Source organism: Camelus bactrianus, chromosome 3 (genome assembly GCF_048773025.1).
Source record: "Camelus bactrianus isolate YW-2024 breed Bactrian camel chromosome 3, ASM4877302v1, whole genome shotgun sequence".
In the NCBI taxonomy this organism is placed as follows: Eukaryota; Metazoa; Chordata; class Mammalia; order Artiodactyla; family Camelidae; genus Camelus; species Camelus bactrianus.
Window position 1 is genome coordinate 98432323 of NC_133541.1, and position 24332 is coordinate 98456654.

The 24332-nt window shown below is 39.2% G+C and overlaps 1 protein-coding gene and 1 non-coding gene across 2 annotated transcripts; both read right to left on the bottom strand.

Annotated features, from left to right (window-relative positions):
• Positions 1 to 8006: 8006 nt before the first annotated feature.
• HSPA9 (heat shock protein family A (Hsp70) member 9) lies at positions 8007 to 22912 on the bottom strand. The gene is made up of 17 exons (XM_074360745.1): positions 22719 to 22912; positions 21330 to 21388; positions 21011 to 21098; positions 19991 to 20172; positions 19112 to 19236; positions 18495 to 18568; positions 18306 to 18412; positions 17621 to 17783; positions 16518 to 16610; positions 13170 to 13379; positions 11868 to 12095; positions 11031 to 11135; positions 10398 to 10515; positions 9888 to 9982; positions 9407 to 9499; positions 9085 to 9225; positions 8007 to 8766 (listed from the first exon to the last, which is right to left on the bottom strand). The coding sequence occupies exons 1-17, from the start codon at positions 22797 to 22799 to the stop codon at positions 8689 to 8691; spliced, it is 2040 nt and encodes a 679-aa protein (XP_074216846.1). The 5' UTR covers positions 22800 to 22912; the 3' UTR covers positions 8007 to 8688.
• On the bottom strand, positions 12719 to 12789 carry LOC123613309 (small nucleolar RNA SNORD63). The gene has a single exon (XR_006720689.1). It is a non-coding gene; the product is annotated as a small nucleolar RNA SNORD63 (small nucleolar RNA).
• Positions 22913 to 24332: the final 1420 nt, after the last annotated feature.

Sequence of the window (24332 nt, forward strand, 5' to 3'; positions counted from 1 at the left end):
CTGAAAAATGAAGGATTTGTTCTGGATGACCTCAGAACTTTTTCCCTAGCTCTAACATTAGGTAATAATGTTGAATATGAGGTATAGATGACATTCCTAGTTAATAGGTGGGGATATGGGGGAAAGAAGAAGAATGGATTGTTTTGATGTTGAAAACACCAGTAGCAGCTTGAAAACAAAGTGCTGTTAGGTATAGAATGAGATAACTGGTTGCTAATGTTGAGGCCAGTATGAGTAGCCAAAGTGAAGAAGGCAGGGAAGGGATCACTGTGGAAAGATTTGATAACGGCTTTACCCTTTGACTATTCTGGAAGTCAGTGGGGTTGTTAAAGAAAAGTCTGGAGCTAGGAAGCCTTAGGGTTGAGCCTTGACTCTGCTCCTAGAGCAAGTCACTTCTTAAATCTCGGTTAATCTATTTTCTTATGTGTAAAATGGAGATCCTGCCCATTTTGTGAGACTGTTGTTGGATTAAATTATTTGTGTGAAGTTCCTAGTACCATTTACAGCAACCATGTGTCACCAATGAATTTTAGTTCTCTTTTTACTTTCTCCTAATTTGTTCTGTCCTCTTCTACTCTTTTCTATATTCATCTCTTGAGGACCTGTGACACTACTCACTTCATCATTCTCCAGCAGAAAATAAACTTGAGACAGTAAAGGAAGAACCCAAAGCCCAATTCCTAGGGATTTTTCCCTCCTGGGGGAAGAGGGAGCCAGTAAAATAGGTCTTTGGGATGTTTTTGCTTGCTTCAGTGGCTGGTGTGTTAATGATTGTGAGAAAATCAGAACTTTTCAGAGTTGAAGTTTTAAATATTAGGTATTTATATCCCTAACTGTATTAGTGAATTTGAGGAATGCAGTTCTTTAGATTCCATCTTTAAATAAAGGAGTCTTACAGCAAGTAAAAGGCAATGAAGAAGACCTAAATTATATGGTATAATATAAAATTCAAAGGATTTAAAATTTGTGTAAACTGACACAGTTGCTTAACTATGTAGTGCAGATGTGTGTGAAAGTGACTTGAAAGCCAGTGTAAGGTGTCACTCCCTTGTGGACACCTAGTGGCAAAATGTAACCCTTCTTTGGGAAGGGGGACTGCAACTAAGGAGTGACAGCAGTTTCCTCTCTAGATGACCAGACATCTTTACACCAATTTATAGTCTTGTTAAATTAAGCAGATTTGACCATTAAATGCCTTACCCTATAATTATTTCCAACTTTAAGAAAATAATGCACATAGAGAACTCTTTGTTTTTTCTCCTTTCAGTTCTAGGAAAAAAACTTTTTCTTCTTTTAGAATCCCTATTCTAGAGCGCTCACTAGCTGGAGTAGGTCTTCCCATAACACGAATAATTAGCAGGGTGAGATTGAGCCATGCCCTTGGACTACCCTGGGAGGAGGTAATGTTTCCAGTGCTGCCTTTTGACTCTGTAGAGATCCTTGTAGAATACCTAGACAGATGCTAATCTTTTAGTTCAATTCCATGAGTATGTATCATGTACTAGTTTTCTTTCTAGCACTAGGATGATATAGTGCAGTCCTTAAGTTTATGGTCTCTTTTAAAAGGGGTAAAAAGATACAGGAATATTAAACATAACAGTATAAAAGGAGAAATAGCTGTTTCTAGGACTGAGGCAGAAATGAACGAAATGACCTTGGAACATCTTGCTGTATCAGTAAGAAAGGAAATGAACAAAGACTACTGTGGTCTTTTTAAGAAAAATAATAATAATTTTAATACCCCGATAGACTTTTTGGTTTCTTATTGAAGTATAATTTACACTTAACATCATACTAGTTTCAGATATACAACATGATTCAATATTTGTATATATTGTGAAATGATCGCAATTAGTCTAGTTAAAATCCATCACCATACATAGTTAAATAATTTTTGTCTTGTGATGAGAACTGTTAAGCTTCCCTCTGTTAGCAGCTTTCAGATATGCACTACAGTATTATTAACTCCAGCCACCGTACTATACATTACATCCCCAAGACTTATTTATTTTATAACTGGAAGTTTGTACCTTTTTGACTCCCTTCACTCATTTCGGTCACCCCCTACCACACCTACCCCGTCCCTACCTTTGACAACCACCAATCTGTTCTCTGTATATATGAGCTTTTTTTTTTTTTAGACTCCGTATATAAGTGAGATGATACGGTATTTGTCTTTCTGTGTCTGATTAGCATAATGCCCTCAGGTCCATCCATGTTATCACAAACAGCAAGAATTTTTTTTTTAATGGCTGTATTCAATTGTATATATACACTAGATCTTTTTTATCCGTTCATGCATTGGTGGATACTTAGGTTGTTTATATATCTTGGCTACTGTAAATAATGCTATAGTGAATATGGGGGTGCATATATCTTTTCAAATTATGTTTTTATTTTCTTTGGATGAACAGCCAGAAATGGAATTTCTGGATCCAATGGTAGTTCTATTTTTAATTTTTTAAGGAACCTCCGCACTGTTTTCCATAGTAATTGCACCAATTTACATTCCCACTTATACTGCAAAAGGGTTCCCTTTTCTCCACATCTATGCCAACACTCTTTATTCCTTTTATATAGTAGCCATTCTAACAGGTGTGAGGTAATACCTCATTGTGGTTTCAATTTATATTTCCCTGTTGACTACTGATGTTTAACAACTTTTCATGCACCTGTTGACCATCTGTCTGTCTTTGGAAAAACATCCATATTCAGGTCTTCTGCCTAGTTTTTGATTGGATTGTTTATTGTTTTGGTATTGAGTTGTGTTTCTTTATATATTTTGGATATTAATCCCTTATCAGATACATGATTTGCACATATTTTCCCCCACTTGATAGGTTTCTTTTTCATTTTGTTGATGGTTTCCTTTGCTTTGCAGAAGTTTTTTAATTTGATACAGTCCCCTTTGTTTATTTTTGCTGTTGCTGTTTTTGCTTTTGATGTGAAATCCAAGACTGATGTCAAGGAGCTTACTGCTTATATTATCTTCTTTAAGTTTTATGGTTTTAGGTCTTATGTGAATGTAAGTCTTTAATCCATTTTGAGTTAATTTTTGTGTATGGTATAAGATAGTGTTCCATTTTCACTCTTTTGCATGTGGCTGTCCAGTTTTCCCCATGCTGTTTATTGAAGAGACTGTCCTTGACTACTGAGGCCTTGCCAAAGTTAAGGGCCAGTAGGAAGAGGCTCCCATAGGCCAAAGTTAAAACAATTTGAGCATCAGTAAGAACAATTGCAATGAATTGAAACACATAAAATAAGTTAGAATCCATGAGTTCACAGAGACACCCAAGAAATCTCATTGGTCTCACCTTCGATTAATACAACACAACTAACTCATTCTAAAAACCGGTACATAAGGAAGCTTTCCCTGTATGAACTGTATCTCAGGGTAACTAGTTACTTGTTAAGAGGGTAAGTTTCTTACCTCTTACAGAGGAATTCCAACTAAAACATGAAGAAAAGATAGAAGTACAATAGTATACCTTTAATGCAATTAGAGATCTAGGTAATGATCATCAGTGACTGGTTAACATCACAAAAGAGCCAACAAGAATTATGTACCTTCTGATCAAAGTACACACCACCTAATCTTGTAAGAAAGCTGAAGTTGAATCAGTCAAGTGGGGTTGGAAGAACATGTTGAATGGCATCACAGGGATGCAATCATTACAGTGTAGGCGGTTACTGGACAAGTGGCACAGTTTCTAAACAAATAGCAAAGTTGGGGGAAAAGAGACAGGGAAACCTATAGTTTAAAAGAGACATATCAACCAATATAGGGTGTGGCCTTTATTGGTTCCTGACTAACAGTTCAGAAATTTAAGAAACAATTAGGGAAATTTGAACATTCAAGTTTTTGCTATTAATTTTTTTAGATGTGATCGTGAGACTGTTATTTTATAGAATAATCTTTTTAGAGGTATATACGGAAATGTTAGAGAAAATAACGATTTCTGGAATTTGCTTCAAAATAATCCAAGGGAAGATGGGGGAAAATACAATAAAAGCTATACTAAGTTGCTGAGTTGAACATTCAAAAACTGAAAAATAAAAGGATGTTAAGAATTTGAGTGAAACTACCAGTGTGGGAAGGCAAGAAATGGGAAGGCTTCATAGAAGGTATACCAAGGATACCTAAGAAATGGGAAGGCAAGACTGAGAAAACAGCCACTGGAAAGGGGGACACAGACCAGGGAGGTATAACTTGAATTTAAGCAGTTAGACTGGTAGCCCCTCACCCAAGGAGTAAAGACTTGGGGCAGCGGTGATAGGGAGTGGGGAGTCCACATGATTTTAGAGGGTCCGTAAGCCACTATAAAATGCAAAATTGGGAATATTATTTTTTCTGGGGAAATGGTGCATTGCTTTTACTAATTTCTTGAAGGACTCTTGTGACCAAAAAAGGGTAAAGAACCAGAGATTTCCTAAATGGGAAATCAATCTATCTTACCAGTCTAATTGCTTAAGAACTTATGATTTCGGTGGAACATTTTACTTTCCTGTTTCCTGTTATCTCAGAGTTGAGGCTTGTAATTATTAAGGCTGGTTCAGATACAGTCTTCTCTTCAGTGTGAAGATAGATTTCTGTTTCCTGACCTACTGCAGCAGAGATGGGTGTGATGATGGTGCATTGTATTAGGTTTAATCATACAAAATTGCTGGCATTTGACTTTTGACCTACTGAAATGGTGTTTAGGTGTTTTTTCCGTAACTGCTAAGTTATCTCCATGCTGTTCACAGACTGAGTAATGTAGGTCACATTATAGTCTTCTATCTAGGGCTTTCACTCATTTCATTGTACTTCTGAGACTAGAGGACAGGAAAGAATACATAGGCCTTACAAAGCAGCCTTGGGACTGGAGAATGAAGTCACAGTGGTGTTTGAAATAGTGAAGGGTCTTTGCTTGAAGCAGTTTATTTTAAAAATTTGTGTTGTCTCTTTGCTTCCATTCTGCTTTTCTCTTGACTGCTCCTTCTTGCTATAGAATCTCTAGTATAAATGTTATACTTAAGCTGCTCTCCCTTCTGAGTGAGGCAGACCGCACTCTTAAACTCAACACCAATTCCCACACCTCGTGGCCTTTCTCTTGCCTTCTGAAACAGCCTGCCCCCTGTCTATGGAGTATGTATCTTCTCTGAATAAATCTTTTACTAAAAAAAAAGTTATACTTAAAATTAAGCCACACCCAAAGATTACTTATTAAAGGTATCTTAATAATGAAGACGTGGAACAAAGCATAGAATTGACATCTTGTTCTCCCTGTTGGTTGATGCACTGATAGACACACATGTGTGGTGTTCCTACCAATAATGACTGGACATAAGGAAATCATCAGATGAATCCAAACAAAGGGCCATTCTGTAAAACAAATGGCCTGTACCCTTCAAAAATGTCAAGTCATGAAAAGACAAAAAAGGCAAAGGAACTATTCTTAGTAAAAAGAACAGCTAAATGCCATGTGTAATCTTTGATTTGACCTTAGATGAAAAAGTTATTTAGGCAACGAGAAAAATGTTAACATAGACTATATATAATAGTATATCTGTGCTAAATTTCCTGATTTTAATAGTTGTGGGGAGAATGTTCTGTTCTTATGAGTGCTGAGATATTTAGGTTGAAGTGTCTTATGTTAAGAAAACAAATATATGTATGGAGAGGGAGTACATGAGTGTGAAAGTGCAGATGTGGCAAAATGCTAATTGAATCTTGGTGAAAGGTGTTTGTATGTGTCTAGACTTTCTAAGAATGGGTTAGAAATAAAAAGTTGAGGAAAAAATCAACCCTACTTGGGCAAATAGCAACATAAATTTTTTTAAGATCACATAGATGAGTCAGCATCAGAATTGGACTTTATACCTAGGAAGTTTAAAAGAAAGTTGCAAATTTATTCTGGTTACTCCTATTCCCCAGGATACCTCAGGCCACATTTTCAGTCCTCTAAACATTACTATTAATTTCCCCTTGAATTCTTTTTCTAATTAATATTTTTAAAAATCTTTAACCAGTTAAATTCTAGATTCCAGGTTTGGTTTGTTGTCCCTAGTACTCTTGACAGATGAAGAGTACAATTTACACATAAACTTCAAAAATAAGACCTTTATCTTTAAAATGTAGAAACCAAACCAGAGTTTCAAAGTGGGAGAGATCAATTGACTTGACAAACAATTTGAGTGTTTATGTGCCAGGCATTTTTCTAGTAACTGGGAAACAGCAGTGAGCAAAAAAAAGTCTTTGGCCTCCTGAAACTTACATTCTGGTGGGTGTCTCAGTCCATTCTGGCTGCTGTAACAAAATAACAGACTAGGTGTCTTATAAACAAAGTTTATTTCTTGCAGTTCTGAGGCTTAAGTCTGAGATGGTGCCAGCATGGTCAAGTGAAGGCCCTCTTCCAGGTCACAGACTTAATGTGTCCTCATGTGGCAGAATGGGATCATGGATCTCTGTATCCTCTTTTGTAATGGCACTGCTCCCATTCATGAGGGCTCCATCCTCATGACCTACCACTTTCCAAAGGCCCTACCTCCTAATAGCATTACCTTAAGAGTTAGGATTTCAGCATATGGAATTGGGATGGGGGGGCAGTTGAACATAAAAACTCAGACCATAGCAGTGGGGGGAGAACAAATTAGGTGGTTAATAATTGTTATGGAGGGTAGGGTAAGGATATGAAATGACAAGAACCTGACAGAGACAACTGTTTTATGTTTCACATCCTTAGGAAAAAAATGAGGGATGAGTCAAGTGGAAATCTGGGGAAAGACTGTCCCAGCAATGTGGAAGTGTAGTTGGAAGGTAAGGAGAAAGGTAGTGAAGCCTGTAGGCTTAGGGAAGAGCTTTGGGCAGGTAAAGTGATAATGACTGCTAATTGTTGTGGGAAAACACTGAAGTTGCAAGGGTGTAGTTTTTAACTGGGGAAGACTACTTGGGGGAATAACCCAAGTTTTCCTTTTCAAACCTATCAAGCATTTGTCACCACGAAAGGAAGAATGCACCTGAATTTAAATTTGGTTTTGCCTTTCAAGGCTGCGCTAAGTTTTATTGCTAGGTAACTGCTATGTATACTACACACGGGGCAGCTTGAGACAGTATCTGTGGGTGTCTACCCAAGTAGCTCTTCTTCCACCTTCCTAATAGAACCTATTTGTTCAGGGGATGCCTGGTTCCCTCCTCTCACTGATCTCAAGGATGAATCTTGAATGATATAAGCCAATAGTTCTTAACTGGAGAGCTTTAAATGCTTGAGGGGCTCAGTTATCACAGTTGGTTAACACTAGAAGCATTTAGTGGGCAAGGGCCTACCAGAGATGCTAATTATCTTCCCCAGCATGCCCCAGAACAGTCCTTCATAAAGAATCACTGCACATCCCACAGTGTTCCCACCAAGTGTTCATGTGGCTGAAACTTGAGCCTAGCATTTTTCACATGAATCACAAGAAGCTTTTAAATGAGTGTTGACCAAATACTTATTTTCTAAAAATGTAATTATGTAAATAATCTCCTTAATTTCTAAGAGGTAAATTTAAAGAAATAAACTTTTAAGAAATAATGCTTAGTCACCTTTCTGGTTCTGAAGTTAGTATGTGATACTTAAGAACTACATGAGAATTTATGACAAAGAAGCTCGCTAATGATGAGAAAGCAGAAGTATAGAATCTGGGTTCCTGGTAATGAGCCATTGAAGTCATACCTTAGGACTTAATACTAGACATGTTTCATTATAAGCCAATTCTGGTTAGGCTTTTAGAGCACAAAGTGGCTTGAAAACATGAGGCCTGGTTTTCAATATTCCAAACCTCAGATGGGGCTAGAAAGGAAAAGAAAACCCTCCTGAACCAAACTTGTCCTTGGTGATACTTATTAAATCTTGAATTTGTCTATATTTTTAGCCAGTTAGAAAAATCCCACTAGACTCTAGGTCAGAAACTGGGAAATGTGATTCATGCCATTATTCTGGAAGCTGAATCTCAGGGCTTCAATCCTCACCAACAAGAGATCAAGATGCTTTTCATATTTATTTATTTTTAAAAAAATCCAGAATGGATCAAAAAGAACAATAATCAAGGATACAGATACCAGACATAGGCCAAAGGGTAGCTAGAAAAGTATGCCACAGGAAAGTTTTGGAGCCTTTTGTTTTAAAAGCTAGACCTAACATAAATAGCAGCTAGTTTAGTTTTCCATTAATCTAGCTTCCCCTGCCCTACCTCCCAACATGGCACAGCTGACTTGCCTTGCAGGGACTCAGCGGAAGAATCCCTTATACACACAGGCTGGTACAGTAGTACTCAGCTAACTAGATGGATCCCATCCCACTGTGGTCTCATTCCAGGTCTATGCCTGACTACCTTCATTGTGTGTGAGATGGTTTCACCCCTTGAAAATATGGCTACTTCAGCACAGAACAAGGTTAAATCTTTCTAATGATCAGTAAATCATCTTCCCCTCCATTTACATGCAGCTGAAAAATAGTGACAGGCTAGGAACAGAACACTGTGAACTTTGTACTGTTGGGATTGTCACTCATTAAATGATCACTAATGGTCACTAAATTTACATATTAAGGAAATTATATATAGAATACTGCAAAAACACAGTAAAAGTCTGAAGTTTGCCCATTTCTGCTCAGGAAATCCCTTCACTCCCAAGCATAACATGTTGTTCAACTCCAAAGTTTACTGCTGTTACTGTTTCTCCTCCTTTTGATTTTCCTTTTGTTCCCCAGTGCCAGAACTTCCAGAGCCTTCTCGCTCAGATGCCATCTGTAAGAAAACATTTGAGAGCCACTCATACAATGTTAAAGCTGACAGTTTGCTCTCTGATGCATTAAAAATCAAAGAGCCATTATCTTGCCTATTCCACTCTCCCTCCCCTTTCCTTGTACACTGTTGGTAGTTTCAGACATTCCTTCCCTTTGACCTCACCCTCCCAAAGCAGAGTAAAGAAAGCAGGAAGGATATTTCCAACTCCGACACTCCCATTTCTATAAATGGCTGTGTAGTAGCCATCAGTGACAATAATCCATAGCAGTTACATCAAGTTAGGAGCAAAATACTCATTGAGGAAGAACACCCTTGTACCTTTTTGTATGCCATTTCAAAGAGTTTCAGTGACGCTTGCTGAAGGGAAGATGCTGCCTGCCTTATGTTTTCTCCTGTTTCACTATCTTTTCGAGCCAGGAGTTCCCTCATTTTGGAAATCTCTTCTTTTAGCTTGTTGCACTTAAAAACAAAACAAAGCCAAACTCACTTTATCTGGGTTTCTTTTTCCATAACACACAGCAAAACATTCAAAAATGTTTATTTAAAAACTAAATTCCTATCAAGACCCACACAGAAAAACAAATTTCACTGGCACTGGTAACATTGCCTCTCAACTTCTCGAGCTATTTTAAGAGTTTACCTCATCAGCAGGCAATTGGTCCTTGAATTCTTCCATCTTGGTTTCTGTGTCATGAATGATTCCTTCAGCCATATTAACTGCTTCAACTCGTTCCTAAGAGAATTTTAAAATGTAGTATGAAGGGGGAGGGTATAGTTCAGTGGTAGAGTGCATGCTTAGCATGCACGAAGTCCTGGGTTCAATCCCCAGTACCTACATTAAAGTAAATAAATAAACCTAATTACCCTAGCAATGTAATATGAATGAAGACTTCCAATCAACCAGTTGGCTGAATGTCCTCAGTAGTATACATGGTAACAAACTAAGTATACATAGTAACTCACTAATTTGCATAGTTACAGAGTAAAAACAGCAAGAGGGAGAAATCACTGTCTGAGATGTCTTTTAAAGGACTTTAGATTCTGTAACATAAAAATTTTGATATGGGAAGACTGAGAATAAGTAAGACAGAATTCCACACTTAAGTGAGCCAGGTAATCACCTTCTTTCGCCGGTCTTCCTCAGCATACTTCTCTGCATTTTTAACCATATTTTCAATATCATCTTTGCTTAAACCACCAGAAGACTGGATCACAACTGTAGTGAAAAGAAGGCACCTCATTATTTCCCAGGTAAAATTATATACCTCCTCCTCCTCTTAAGAAAAAAAATCCTCCTGCTCAGGGTAGCCAATTTTGATAATGATTATGAAGAGGAATATCCTGTTGTCCTATAATAAGCAGAAGAAAACCAAGAGCCTGAAATATACAAAGACCAATTGTCCTGCCTACCAAAACTTCAGCAGTCGAGAGGCTTGGTGCTTGCCTGTTTTGGGGAACAAACACACTTGTTAATGTGACTCATAACCTATGAGAAAGGGGGCAAGAGGACTCATCCTCCTCCCCTGAGGCTAGGGGAAAGAGGTGCACAACAAGAGGGTCTAATTGCCCACAGAGAGGAACTCTGAAGTCCCTCACCTCACTCTTACAGTCCGATAAATAAGACCACTTACTCTGCTGCTCGCGTCCTGTACCCTTATCTTTGGCAGAAACATGCACAATCCCATTGGCATCAATGTCAAATGTAACTTCAATCTGAGGGACTCCACGAGGGGCTGGAGGAATTCCAATCTAGAATAAATACCAGAGTAAGCTCTTCTCACAAAGGGGTCCAGCGCTCCATTTCCAAAACCTATATGGTCTTCTGGGGAACAAATTACTTGGGAAGGAACAAGTGAAACCTTCACTTAATTAAATGTACAAAAACACAAGTTTGTAAGTGAGGGCAGTAGTTTCATTGCTGCCTGAAATAAAAAGAACTCATACCAGTGAAGGTTAACTATATAGCAAGTAACCATAACGGCTGCATGTACCAGAGGAGACAGAGTGAATGAGAGCAAACCTCTCTATTGTTCATCTTACCAAGAAGCAACAAACAATGCTGACAGAAACCAGTAACATCATCAAATGTCTTTAAAAGTAGTAATGAGAAATTTCTTCAAATAAGCACTGTTTATGAACTATGTTATATGAACTATGTTAAGACAGCTTTGTCTATCAGTAGTTTATGGTAATGTTAGGAATTGGAGTAATCTAACTTTACTATGAAAAGAATGAGAAGCATAGTCAGGACTCCTAATACCTACCAAAGTAAACTGTCCAAGAAGTTTGTTGTCTCCAGCCATCTCTCTCTCACCCTGACACACTTTAATCTCCACTTGAGTCTGTCCATCAGCAGCTGTAGAAAACACCTAGGGAGAGGGAAACTTCCTGAGTTGGCAGCCTGATTAAACTACTCTCCGTTGCAAAGTGCAAACCAAAGGAAGAAATTCACATCCCGACTATGGAAGAGTGCTAATGTACACCGTGTTCAGAACAAAGGCTTAATGTCTTTACAGAGGACAGGAGTAGGATTAGCACAGCCAGAGGGCATACAATAGCTATTGTTTCAGCTAAGCAGATGCATTGTACAAAGATGCAGCATTAGCACAGAAGGCCTCAAGAGAAGAAGCTATAAAAAGAGGTTGAAATATGCTCATCTAGGGAAATGGGTCAGACAGGACATGTATTTTGTGCTCACAGTAACGAAATAGCCATACTTTTCTTCAGAATGGGAATATGTCATCGCACCAACATAGCAATAACTATAATTTGGGGGGGGATGTAAAAATTGGGAAAGTTAGGAAATAATTCTTAATCCAAGGCCAAGCTATTTTCCAAATACCCCTAGCCTGGTATCTCAGAACTCCTATCATTCACTAGAAAGACAAGCATACTCCCCTAGGTCTCAGCCAGGCCATTCTTTTCACTGCCTTTGAGAACAGACAATCAGGAATTTAGTCTCAAATGATGAGGCTCTTTTTGGCAAATTATTACAATCCTGTGAAGGAGATACTATTGGGAAAGCTCACAGAAGTGGCTGTGATCACATCACTCACAGAACCTAGTATATCTGTGACAAGGTAAGGAGGGGCAGCTCTTACCTGGCTCTTCTTAGTTGGAATAGTGGTGTTCCTGTTAATAAGTTTGGTGAAGACACCTCCCAGAGTCTCAATACCCAGAGACAGGGGAGTGACATCTAGGAGCAGCACATCTGTGACATCACCAGCCAGCACTCCTCCCTGAATGGCTGCTCCAATGGCCACAGCCTCATCAGGATTGACAGCTTTACTTGGGGCTCGGCCAAAGAGATCCTGCACAGTCTGCTGAACCTGAGCACCAAGAAAAAAGAATTTTGTCACCCACTGCTTAGAGCAATTGCCTGAGAAGGGAGGAACAGCAGATGTGTCCCAAGATCCTACCAAATCTCAGGACAGGTTGCTTCAGATCCAGTGTTTACTCAAATTACTATTTTGTAGTTGATTTCTTGTCAATGAGTTAAGTACATCATGTGGGTAACATACTTTACTAGTATCTCATTTATAATCCTTTTAAATTTGGGAACAATTGGTATAAGTTTTGTTATCTGGTTCCCCAAACAGTGCTCTAAATTAGAAATAGGAGGTACAAGGCAAGGGAACTTAATTCTTATGGTTCAGGTACTTTACTACATATCAACTAAAAATCAACTTAAAAGAAGCAGTATTAATTCCATAATTCAATACTGGTGCTAATGTGGTACGTTTCCCCTCCTGCTTATTTCCCTAGTGCTAGGAAAGGTGCTATCTGAATAACACCTGGGTTAATTGTTAACATAAAGATATCTGTCTGATTCAAAGCTTCTCTTTTTTACTCTAGATTTATTGTATATAAGTACTCCAGAGCAAGATTATAAAAATCAAGGCCCAAGACAACTCTATTCAACCTATGAAGAATTAACGCCTTCAACAAGTACTGTGCTCAGTCATTAGTTTTCCACACACCTGTCTTTTCAGAATGATGTGTTGATAAAATGCATCACTGCACAAATTTTTGTTGAAGAGATGCAATTAGAAACCTCACACACTATGCTGCAAAACATAGGTCCAAAACTGCCCCTAGAGAATAGTTAGTACCAACGTGTTAAGATGTCTGACCTTAAACTTTCATTCCTAAAAATTCTGTACAACTAAAGTTCAGGATCCTCCCTGCTACCACCCCAAAGACATTCTCCCCTTCCTAATCCTTTTTAAAAACACCCTTTAAGAACTCTTTAGCGAAGACAAAAATTCATCCCCCTTTCAGGTCAGTGTGACAGAAAGGCCACATATTCATGACCCTACACAACATAAGCCATATGCTGTGTTTTAAGAAATCATGTGTTGATCCTCTCTGCTCTCCATGCCAAGAATTCCACAGGTCCATACCTTGGGCATCCTAGTCATGCCACCAACAAGAATTACTTCTCCTATATCACTCTTGCTGACTTCTGCATCTTGCATGGCTTTCTGGCATGGGGCAATGGTCCTTTTAATTAGATCAGTTACAATCCCCTCAAACTGCGCCCGGGTCAGCTTCATATTCAAATGTTTGGGTCCAGAAGCATCCATTGTAAGGTATGGCAAGTTAATGTCAGTCTGCAAAGGAAGCAGGGAGACAAACAGTTAAGTTTCATCATCCCTTCAATGAAAGACTACACTCTAGGAAAGGAAGGCTTTGAAAGCGACAGGGAGGGTCTGACACACTAAATCAATGGCTACCAAAGACGGTGACTGTAAGATTCAACCTCTTATATTCCCAGAAGTTAATACTATAGAATCTGTTATTAACAATAAAGAACAGAATAGAGAAGCAGGAAAAATCCTCCATTTAGGAGGCGAAGAACTGTCTTGCCACTACACACACATTAAGAACCACACTACTGTGTTCTTCAACCAAGTTAAAAACACTCCATGTACATGAAGAAAAATATCAAAGGTATGCTCTGAACCAAGTAATGTGCCACCAAACCAGGGCTTTGTAAGTTTCAGGAAGATGGTTAAGAAAGGTGCAACAAAAAAACTAAAGAAATACAAGGACTGACTACTCCTATCACGTCGACAGAGAGCAACTAACACTTCTACAGTCACACCATGTTAACATCTAGTATTTAATAAACCACAAATCCAAATAAGGCATGGATAGACTATTCAGACTAACAAAACTCACTACTAAACATCACAAACATACTTGCATTTTCTCTAAAATTAATAACTATATGCTTTATATATGCAGACATCCAAGATTTATATAAAAGGTTGCAGATATAAAGACACTAACTTCTTAGGGATGAGAATAAATACACAAAGCTGGGGGGAAAATCCAGAAACAGGTGTCCCAGAGTTGAGCCCCCTGAAAGAGAATTACTTTATGCCACCCCTCTAACTTCACATCAAATCAAGGCAAACAGGGAATAAAGACTGAGGGGAACAAGTCCTTAAACCACGTTTCTTCAGGTGAGGTACCCTGGACATTTAAATGCTTAATATTGAGAGTTAACACACTTTCTGTAGAAAGTGTTATTGGACATAGTTTCAAGAACGACACTGACAATCTCCTCTTTGTTCACACAATGTTAACAAACCAAATCAGAAAATAAATTTACCTACATCAATGGAATTCAAAAGAACTTTCTGTGGCAATGGGAATCTTCTCTATACATGCTGTTCAATCCAGCAGCAACTAGCCAAATATGGCTGAGTACTTGAAATGTAGCTAGTGTAACTGAGGAATGGAATTTTTAAAATTCTTAATTCTAACACCCACGTGTGGTTACTGTATTAGTGCAGTTTCATACACAAGTTAGTGACAAACTGAAAAACTCCAGGACTCTCCACCCTCTAAAGCAAGTTCATCATGAAGTTTTGTCCCTCCTCTCTCTCAAATCTAATGTATCTTACTACCACACTGTAGTCCAAGTTCTTTCTCTCTCACCACCAGGTGTGCTGCAATATACATTAGCTTCCCAACGTTTTCCCACACCCAGACTGCCACAGCGCTGCCCCATGCCCAATTCTCCACTCCACCTCAGTGTGCTTCCCCAAATATGACCATGTTACTGCCCCTACCTTAAAAATTTTCAGTGGTTTGTACTCACCTCAGGAAAGACACAAAATCCCTAATCTATAAAGCCTCTAGCCTCATCTTCTATGCTTCTCCTGCTCATCAGCCACACTGATACTTTCTCACATCCTCACCCCAGAACCTCATACTTAATCTGACCCTTTACCTTTGCCCAATCAACTCACTTTTCAGAAGCTATCCTTATTACGTCAAACACCTCTGTGAGTTTCCTGTTTTAATGATAAACTTTGCCCCCTTTTAAAACACCACATTAATAATTTACATTCAGAGTACTACTTACTATTTATTACGTTATCATAAGCATGTTATATGTACTAATTTACTAATCCTCACAACACTAAGGGAGAAAGTAGCACTAATTATCCTCATTTTACAGACAAGAAAACAAACAGAAATGTTAAGTAATTCATCCAAGGTCACCCAGCCAGTAAGTAATGAAACAGAAACTTAATCTGTAGGAGTCTGCCTGCAGAGTCTGTCTTAACCTCTACATTACTTCTGATACTTATTAAATATTCTAATTAATATCCACCTCCCTAAACCATACTGTAAACTCCACAAGGGTAATAAGTGCTTCTAGAAATTTAACCTACAGACTTACAATCACACATGCACAAATGTCAATGTACAAAGATGCTCAATATACCTTACTGTAATAGCAAAATGCTGGAAAACCATCCAAAATGCCTATCCATAGGATACAGCCACAGTAAAACCAACCAACCTCCCACTCCAAAACCTGTCAATTATAAGCCATCCTCTGGCAATGCCATGTGTTTCAATCCCAACCATCGTGTTGCAAAGTTCTGACAGCAGGGACAAGGCAATACCCAACAACTTCATGGATGGCCCTGTACAACTTTGTCATTCCTCATAGCTACTTAAAAAAAAAGTTTGACTAAAGGTTACCCACTTTACCCAGAGACAGCTGCTACAAACACCCCTTCCATTCCCAGAGTGGGTGATCAAACAAACAACTAAAATAGCCATAGGCTGCTTTCCTGCTGCCACCTAAGAACTTAGAATTAGATCTCCTGCCTTCCATCTTGTTATGTCCCTGGATCTGGACCTAACATATTATTCTGTTTTTAGTGATTAATGCAAAGTGAAGCTTAATGTCTCAAAACTGGAGCAACATAGCTGACACCTTAAACAGATTCTGAGCAAATCTGATGCTCACAGAAAACATGTACAAATACATATACCCCAGCCTTTAGCCAGGTTTCATAGCTCACTTTCTAGACTGATGATGCAAATAATTAAATGAAAGACAATTAGAAACATCAAAATACAAAAACCCCAATTAAAAAACAGAAGAACTGAACAGACATTTTCTAAAGAAGAAATGTAGACTGTTAAAACCAATACCTTTAAATTAAGGCAAATAAGTGTATTCAGTGTCATTCAGGTCTCAATAAAATTATTTGGCACCAGTATACATAACCTCTGATTTGGGTGTTTAACAAATTTCAGTTCATCCATAAAAAAACATAATGCCCATTTGCTAACGGAAAAGCTTTTTATACCAAGCAGAAAACGGCTGAAAAAAAAAACAAACAACCAAAATCCTGACATGCCAATTAGAATATGCTATTCAAGTAAACTCAGGATGAAAAGATCCACCAAGACTGCTGGAATTTGTCCACTCTCACCTGCACAGATGAAGAGAGTTCACACTTGGCCTTCTCAGCGGCTTCCCGAACCCTCTGAAGGGCCATGTTATCTTTGGTCAAATCAACCCCTGTCTACCAAGTGAATACACAGTATTAGTGCATGAGATAATGAATACTGAATTCCAATGATAAGCTGTAACAAGACAAAATAGACCCATACCTTTATAAGAAACAGGAAATTACTTATTACCCTTAAAAATCTATGGGGAAAAGAAGACCTATTCTGAAAAGGCTATCTGTGTCTGGAGTCAGACAGCTGAACTGTTCTCAGTTCTTTCCAATTATGGAAATCCTATGAAGTGCAGCTTCCATAGAATTCTAGCTCAAAGAAAGGAGTTCCCACAGTTCATTTTCCAATATACATATGCCCCGCTTTTTGAAAAGTTCACTTTACACCACTTTACTTTTATAAAAGATCTACACTAGTTACCTGATTTCACTAACCAAATGAAACTCAAAAAGGATTCTCACTTTTATAAAAAAGGCAAAAAGCACAAAATAGTATTCAGCATTTGCTCTGCAGTTAGCAGTTACAGAGGCAATGCACATGCCGAGAGTAGCACCACCAAGCTCCTTCCCCAGGAACTACACTCATCATCTGAGCATCAAGCCACCAAAGCTTTGCACTGCGAGCACGAGCATTTATTCTGTGCATCTATTAACAAAATATGTCTTAAGAGAATTGCTTGTTTCATGCTATTTCATTTTATGAAAGGTTTCGTAAGAACACTCCACTTTCAGATAGTGGGGGAAACCTGTAGTCATCCCTCAGTATCTCCAAAGGATTGGTTCCTACACCTCACTTCCAATGTAGATACCCAATATCCAAAAATGCTCAAGTCCCTTGTTATAATACGCCATATTACTACTGAACACCAAGTACTATATCCTTTTAATCTGTTGTTTGTTCCCAATTTGAAGCTATAATAACCAGAACAGTTCAGTGCACACATGAAACTGGAACACATTTTCAGTGGTCTTTTCAATGCTCAATTAAGGGTAAAAAAATCATAAAGCAAACAGCAATCTGAACAAATTCTCAGTATCCCAATGTCTACATATTAACCACAGTGGTAACTAACCTCTCTTTTGAACTCCTTTACAATGTGACGTAGCAAGGCCTGGTCAAAGTCTTCACCACCTAAGAAAGTGTCTCCGTTGGTGGACTTCACCTCAAATACTCCTTTTTGAATTTCCAGTATGGAAATATCAAAAGTTCCACCACCTAGATCATATACAGCAATGCTAGAAAAAAAAAAAAAAAAAAAAAAAAAAAAAAAAAAGCCTTCAAGAACAAAATTCATAACAGGGTCTAAGTTTCAATAACTAATATTGGCTATTTCCCGCCCTGGGTATAATTATGAAAGTTGATAACTACATAAGTGACATATATTTTAACATGTAGTCCTAAAAGCAACATATAAAACACACATATAGTTAAAATGAAATTAATTCAACTTTTAAGAGCAAAAACTACTCTTTTGGATGAATACTTGTCAACAGACTTACCAAGGGGAAAAAAATGACCATAGCCAGTACTTAAAAAAAACAAAAAAACAAAAACAACAAAGGAACAATCTTGAAATGAATAGAAAAAAACAGACCACAAAAGTCTTAAAGAAGGTCAAGGCATTAAATTTTTAGTGTAAGTATAAGGCTCAATCACTAAGAAATCAAAATGATGATTCAGGCTAAGTTTCAAGTGTTCATGAACCAATTCAGAACTCAATTTCACAAATCTAGGTAGAATTTATCACACCAACTTACATTTTGTCTTCTGATTTGTCCAGACCATAGGCCAAAGCAGCAGCTGTGGGTTCATTTATTACCCGAAGCACATTCAGTCCAGATATCTGGCCAGCATCCTTAGTGGCCTAAAGAAAAAGAAAAAAGCATTTTCCACCCTTTTATCCCAATACCATTAACTTCCTGAATAAGAATGGTAACTGAACTCACCTGTCTCTGAGAGTCATTGAAATAAGCTGGAACTGTGATCACAGCATTTTTTGCTGTATGCCCCAAGTAATTTTCTGGAAAAGAACCAAAGAATACAATTTAATCATGAGAATCTGTCAGATGAAACAGGCTACAATTACTAATGTAACCTAGCAACAGTGTCATCCTCTTCAAGTCAAACAGCACCCATTAGCCTTTTTAGAATTAGATCTAACATGTAGAGACCTCGTGGGGAATACTCCCATTTTAAAGGCAATGGTTGAAAACCCAAGATCTCACCTTTAACACGTTAGTTAAGGTTCACCAGCTACAATGATCTACTTGTAAATTTAAAAGAGCCACTAGTTTCTTAAATGGGAAGTTCTAAGTGTCACCTAGTCTTTTAGTTTCCCTCTGGAAAAGAGAGCAAGCAAGCCACCATTAGGAAAACTGGGGAGAGAGATTTAATTTGCAGGGAAAAGTATAAAGAGTAACAAAGTTTTGCCATTCCTAAGTCTTCTGCATAAAAGCCACAAGAGACTCATCCAAGGGATAATGGAGTACAGAAGTGAGTGATCTCCGAGGAAACATCCAGTTCTTTGAACTTTCACATATATGAACTAAACTTTCTCTCTCACCTGCAGTCTCTTTCATCTTCATCAACACAAATGCTCCAATCTGACTTGGAGAATAGAGTTTTCCATGAGCTTCAACCCAGGCATCACCATTAGAGGCACGGACAATTTTAAAAGGAACATTTTTACTGAAAGACACAAAAGTTATGTTTGAGAAAATGTGCCAGCATGACCTACTGTTAGGTTACCATACACCATGAAATCCCATCTTCCACCCCAAGAGAGCCCATGGCCAACAAATGAGAACTTCAGGAATTCATTTAATGAAAACTTTTAGAAAGAAATAATTAACACGTAAAAACATCCTGATGAAACCTGAACACTTTACTTCTCACCAAAGATTTATGCAGCTGCTCTAGAAAAAGATTACAGAGATACCATGTGACCCAGCAATTCCATTACCAGTATCTACCCAAGAGAAATGAAAACATATGTTCACACGGAAACCTGTACACAAATGTTTATAGTACCATTATTTATAAACAGCCAAAAAGTGGAAACAACCCAAATGGCCATTAATATATGGGCGAACAAAATGCAGTGTGTATGCATACAATGGAAGATTATTTGGCCATAAAAAGGAATGAAATACCTATACATGCTACGACATGGATAAATCTTAAAAACACACCTGATCAGCACACAATGGAGCCTATGCCATTATCTGCCTTATGTGTTTAACATCAATTATCATGGTCTAGGAATGATTAACCAAATCTTCATTTATCATGTCACACATAGCAAAGACCTAATCTGTGAAGGCAGAATTGAGATTTCTTGAGGATGACCCTTTTGGCAGCGGCAAGGCCTGCCCCAGGGATCCTGCTGGTAAGATTCTTCTGTGTAGCCTTTGGAAATAAATACATTTTTGTTATTACTCACATGTCCTTCTGTACTTCAGGGTCATCATATCGCCGGCCAATAAGACGCTTGGTAGCATAGAAAGTGTTGTTTGGGTTGGTGACAGCCTGTCGCTTGGCTGGCATGCCAACAAGTCGCTCACCATCTGCCGTAAAGGCCACAACTGAAGGGGTGGTTCTGGCACCTTCAGCATTCTCTAGCACCTAAAACTCCCAAAGACAGAATGAGGTTCCAGTCACCATCAGCGTCTCTGTACCAATCATTAAGACACAAAATAGTCACTTAAGAACAGTACTTCATGGGCATGCTTTTCTGCTCTGTGAATGCTGATACAGCAAGCAAGTACCACTGGAGACTGAAACAACTTATAATTAAGAACCACCACCAAAAAACAGGATCAATAAATATAAATCAAATATTTCACACTCAGTGTTGGGACAAGGTAATCTTTCCTTCCATGTGGAGAATCAAATCTACTTTTAATTTTTTTTTTGTTAAGGCGCAAGTTTCAGGAATTAAAAAGAAACTGCCGAGGAACAATTCAAAAATACAGGTGCTCCAAAATCTTGAGAAGAATTAGTTGTGAATAAAGGTTTTAGGAACAAAGGAGGCTTCAGAAGGAAAAGCCTCTACCACAGCAGGAAGTCAACAATATGCTTTACTTAGGATGCAGCCCAGGCGTTATTTGGAGCTCCACTTGCTTCTAGACTGCTCCTGCACCTCCAGCCTTGGTTAAACTGACTTACAAAAATACACGACTTTAATTATACAAGTAATCAACAATACACATCCTTCCAATGCGTCCTGATGTAATTTAGTAGTCTTATCACTACACTAGGACACACTTAAATTCTGCAAAGTCAAATACATTCGAATATCAGCAGCATACAATTAAGCACAAAGATCCTTAGGAATCATCACAAGAGTCTTAAGAATTTAAAAGCAGCTCTTAAAATGTCCTTTACCTAAGCCAAAGGACACAGAATTCTGGATTGCGTACTAGCTACCACTATGTGATCCAGAACTTCCAATCATACTCACCTTTGCTTGTTTACCTTCCATAACTGCCACACAGGAGTTGGTAGTACCCAAATCAATACCAACAACTGCTCCCTTGATTGCTTCTGATCTGTAAGACATTTAAAATGCTAAGATTATTGTTACCCTTATAGAATTCACCAAAATACTTGTAGAGATACTTTAAAAAGTAACATTTGCTACTGTGGTAAAACACAGTCTATAAATAAATATAGATGTTTCCTTTTTTCCTCCCAGTGGAACAGTTAATCACAGATTTAAAGACTATTGCTCTGAGGCTTAATACTTAACTATCTCTTAACAGAAATGAAATTACACTTACGCATAGTCCCGCCTCGAAACAACTCTAAATGCCTCATGACTAAGGCCATTCCAGCCATCCTTTGAAGAAAAAAAAAAAATTGCATCAGCCATCAACTACATATGAAAGCTTGGGCTTGTTTTTTAATCATTCTTCAGAACACATGAAAGTTTGACTTTCATTCACTTAACCAAGCAGCTCCATGTATAAAGTATTTCATGTATAATAAGTATTGTAATAACAAGTTTAATAAGGTATAAATTTTCCAAGTAAGTCAGATAAAATTAAGTAGATATAAAATTGTCCTGAATTACATTACCAAAGGGTCCCTCAACGTTGGCACTATTGATTTCAAAAAAAATCTTCGCTGGGACATAGGCTGTTCTGTACACCTTAGGATATTTAGCAGCAGGTATTTATCCTGAGTCTTTACAACTAGAATCTAGTAGTAATAGGACTACCCAGATTGTGACAACCAAAATTACCTCCAGACATTACCAAATATCCCTGGGGGAAGCAAAAAAGCGTTACAAAATATTACTCAACTTCATTATCAGGAGCATTGTCCATCTAAGCCCCAAACATGTGAGTTGCAGGCAGAAATGTAAATTACCCAGACATTTCCCCCAACCTCGCCAAGCAACTACTTTAAGGAGTAGAATTAGAAATCCTATGGAGTAAATACAGGGAAAAAAAATTGTCAGGAACGACCTCCAATCAGGATAAAAGACCCTTGTTACAACGTCGCCTCAGGCTACTTCCAAGCTTCCTTTACCCAACCTGAGTGCAAGGAGACACAATTACTATTCCTTCAAAACGTATGTTTTTGGTCTTACACCATAATGAGCAACCAGTCTGTGGCCTTCTCGTGATTTGCTTTTTTTTTTTTCTGAAATAACTAAGGACAATCTTATACTAAAGATGCTAGGGAATTAACTAGTCAAATGTTCCTAAGCAAAAAAAAAAAATCACACTTTGATTTTCAATTAATTGTTTAAGTGTTTTCCTTCCTTCATTACATCAAAGCAGCGGAGTCCTTCCACGCTCTATTTTACAGAGATTAATCGTCCCTCTACTTATAGGTGAAGATAAAAACTAGAGCAGCGGTTCCCTCCAGATTACGTCTTTCGCCCTCAAGACAAAAGCTGTCTCATCAGTCACAAAAGAACTGTCAGGACCACTAATCGCTACTTCAAGGAATAAAACTCGCAAAGGGCGTGACTCAGCAGGACCAGAGACACGGGGAAAAACCATTAACAAGGCCTTCAACCTGCAGCATTGAATACTGCAGGTCCGTTATTTCCCATCTCTCCTCGTCTGCGCCGGAGGATTTTGACCCCGAAGGCCGCGGCCTGCCACACTGAGTCCCAAGGCCGTAAGCCCCTTGGGAAAGGCCAGGCAGTTCTTTACCTGGTGGCGGGCGGCCGTGGGGCCCCGGGAGGCTGCGGCGCCAACGAGACGGGCTGCTGCGGCTCGGCTCGCGCTTATCATGGCTGCTAAATGGTGGAAGTACGAGGCAACAAACAGGCGCTCGTAGGGCCAGGAGTTGCGCGGAGCAGTGGTGCTAACGATTCTGGAAACCTCCAACCACGTGGGGTGGGGGGCGGGGGTTGATCGTTGTGCCTAGAAGCCCTCTCTTCCGCTGAGGCGTCGCCCGCGCTGCCTGATCAAAGAATACTTGAACGCCGCTCCCAGAGTAAGGATGTATAGCTAATATGCTTTGTAGCATGATGGTTGGAAAAAGCGTGTCCTTCCTTGCCGGCTGGGGCAGGTCTGGGCTCAGAGAGAGAGAGGAGTGGGCCAAGAGCGGTATAAGGCAAAACCTTGGACAACCCCGGTCCTCGCAGACAGGAAAGACTCAAGGTCACACGGGATACATTGCGAATGGATTACAGTCTCCTTGCGTCAGTTGCGTGAGAGGAGGGGTCTGTTGCGCCTGCGCAACTGGCATCCTGCTAAGGGCCTGGCGCGCATGTGCGCAAGGAGTGACGAAAAACAGGGGTGGAGTCTACAGCAGTCATAGGACGCTCCAGCTCACGTGAGTTTGGCCTGAGCCTTGCCCAGGGCGAGCTGGGGCGCGTGCACGCTCCGCGTGAGTTCACGTTTTCTTCCTCAGGGAGGGCGCCATCTTGTCTTGGGCCTTTGTTCTGTGTAAATCTCGTTTAACAGCCTTCATTGCTCGGAGTCTTCTTTTGTTCGTTTTTGGCTGCCAGTTGATGTAGTATCTTGAAATACACCAGTATATGCAGATCTTAGCCAAATTCTTACTGTGTTCTACAATAGGGACCCCAGGTTTTGAACTACTAAAGCAGCCTTTCTTTCACAGAGCTTTAGGTCCTGACAGGCTAATTCCCGTACAGACCATCAAGACAAAAAAAAACAAAAACAAAACAAAACAAAAAAACCCCGAGTTCAGGATGTCTTTTGCCTGGCTTTGCTGGGCCTCACTGATCCTCAGGCCCATCTCAAAACCTTGTGCTGGTTGCTACAAGAGGGTGTGGGTCCTGTAACAAGATGTCAGTGACTACTCAGCTGTGACCAGTTTCCAATTGGTAAGTGATACGGAACAAAAGTTCGTGTGCTGGACACAGTGAGGCCAAACAAAGGGAAAGATCGGAGTTTGGAAAACAGGCTTATTGCAGGGCCGAGGAAGAATGGTTGGCTCCTGCTGGAGTAACCTGAACTACCCTAATGGTTTTCGGGGAAGAGTTTGTGGGTGTTTTTTTTTTTTTTTTAAGTGGAGGTATTGGCAGTTGAACTCACAACTTTGTGCACGGTTTCTACCACTGAGCATGCCAACCCTGCAGGGGTAAGGGTTTTTTATAGGCAAAATTTGGGGTGAGGGCTGCTGGATGTGTGACTTTCTTCCGATTGGTTAGTGGTGAGACAACAGGGTGGTGCTTCAGGAATCTTTTGTGCAGCCTGAAGTTACCATCCTCCACCTGGGTGGAGGGGCCTTGGTTCTTGCAGAACTCAAAGGTATTGTTATGTATGTTCCTAAAGGAGGAATCGGGACACTGCTCC

Excerpts from the sequence above, each read along its gene's own strand:
- HSPA9 (XM_074360745.1), bottom strand. The coding sequence starts at position 22,799 with ATGATAAGCGCGAGCCGAGCCGCAGCAGCCCGTCTCGTTGGCGCCGCA. Across the intron at positions 16,611-17,620 it reads TAAAGGAGTTCAAAAGAGAG|ACAGGGGTTGATTTGACCAA; the intron begins GTTAGTTACCAC and ends TTCACTTGGTAG. Across the intron at positions 11,136-11,867 it reads TTCCAACTAAGAAGAGCCAG|GTGTTTTCTACAGCTGCTGA; the intron begins GTAAGAGCTGCC and ends CCCTCTCCCTAG.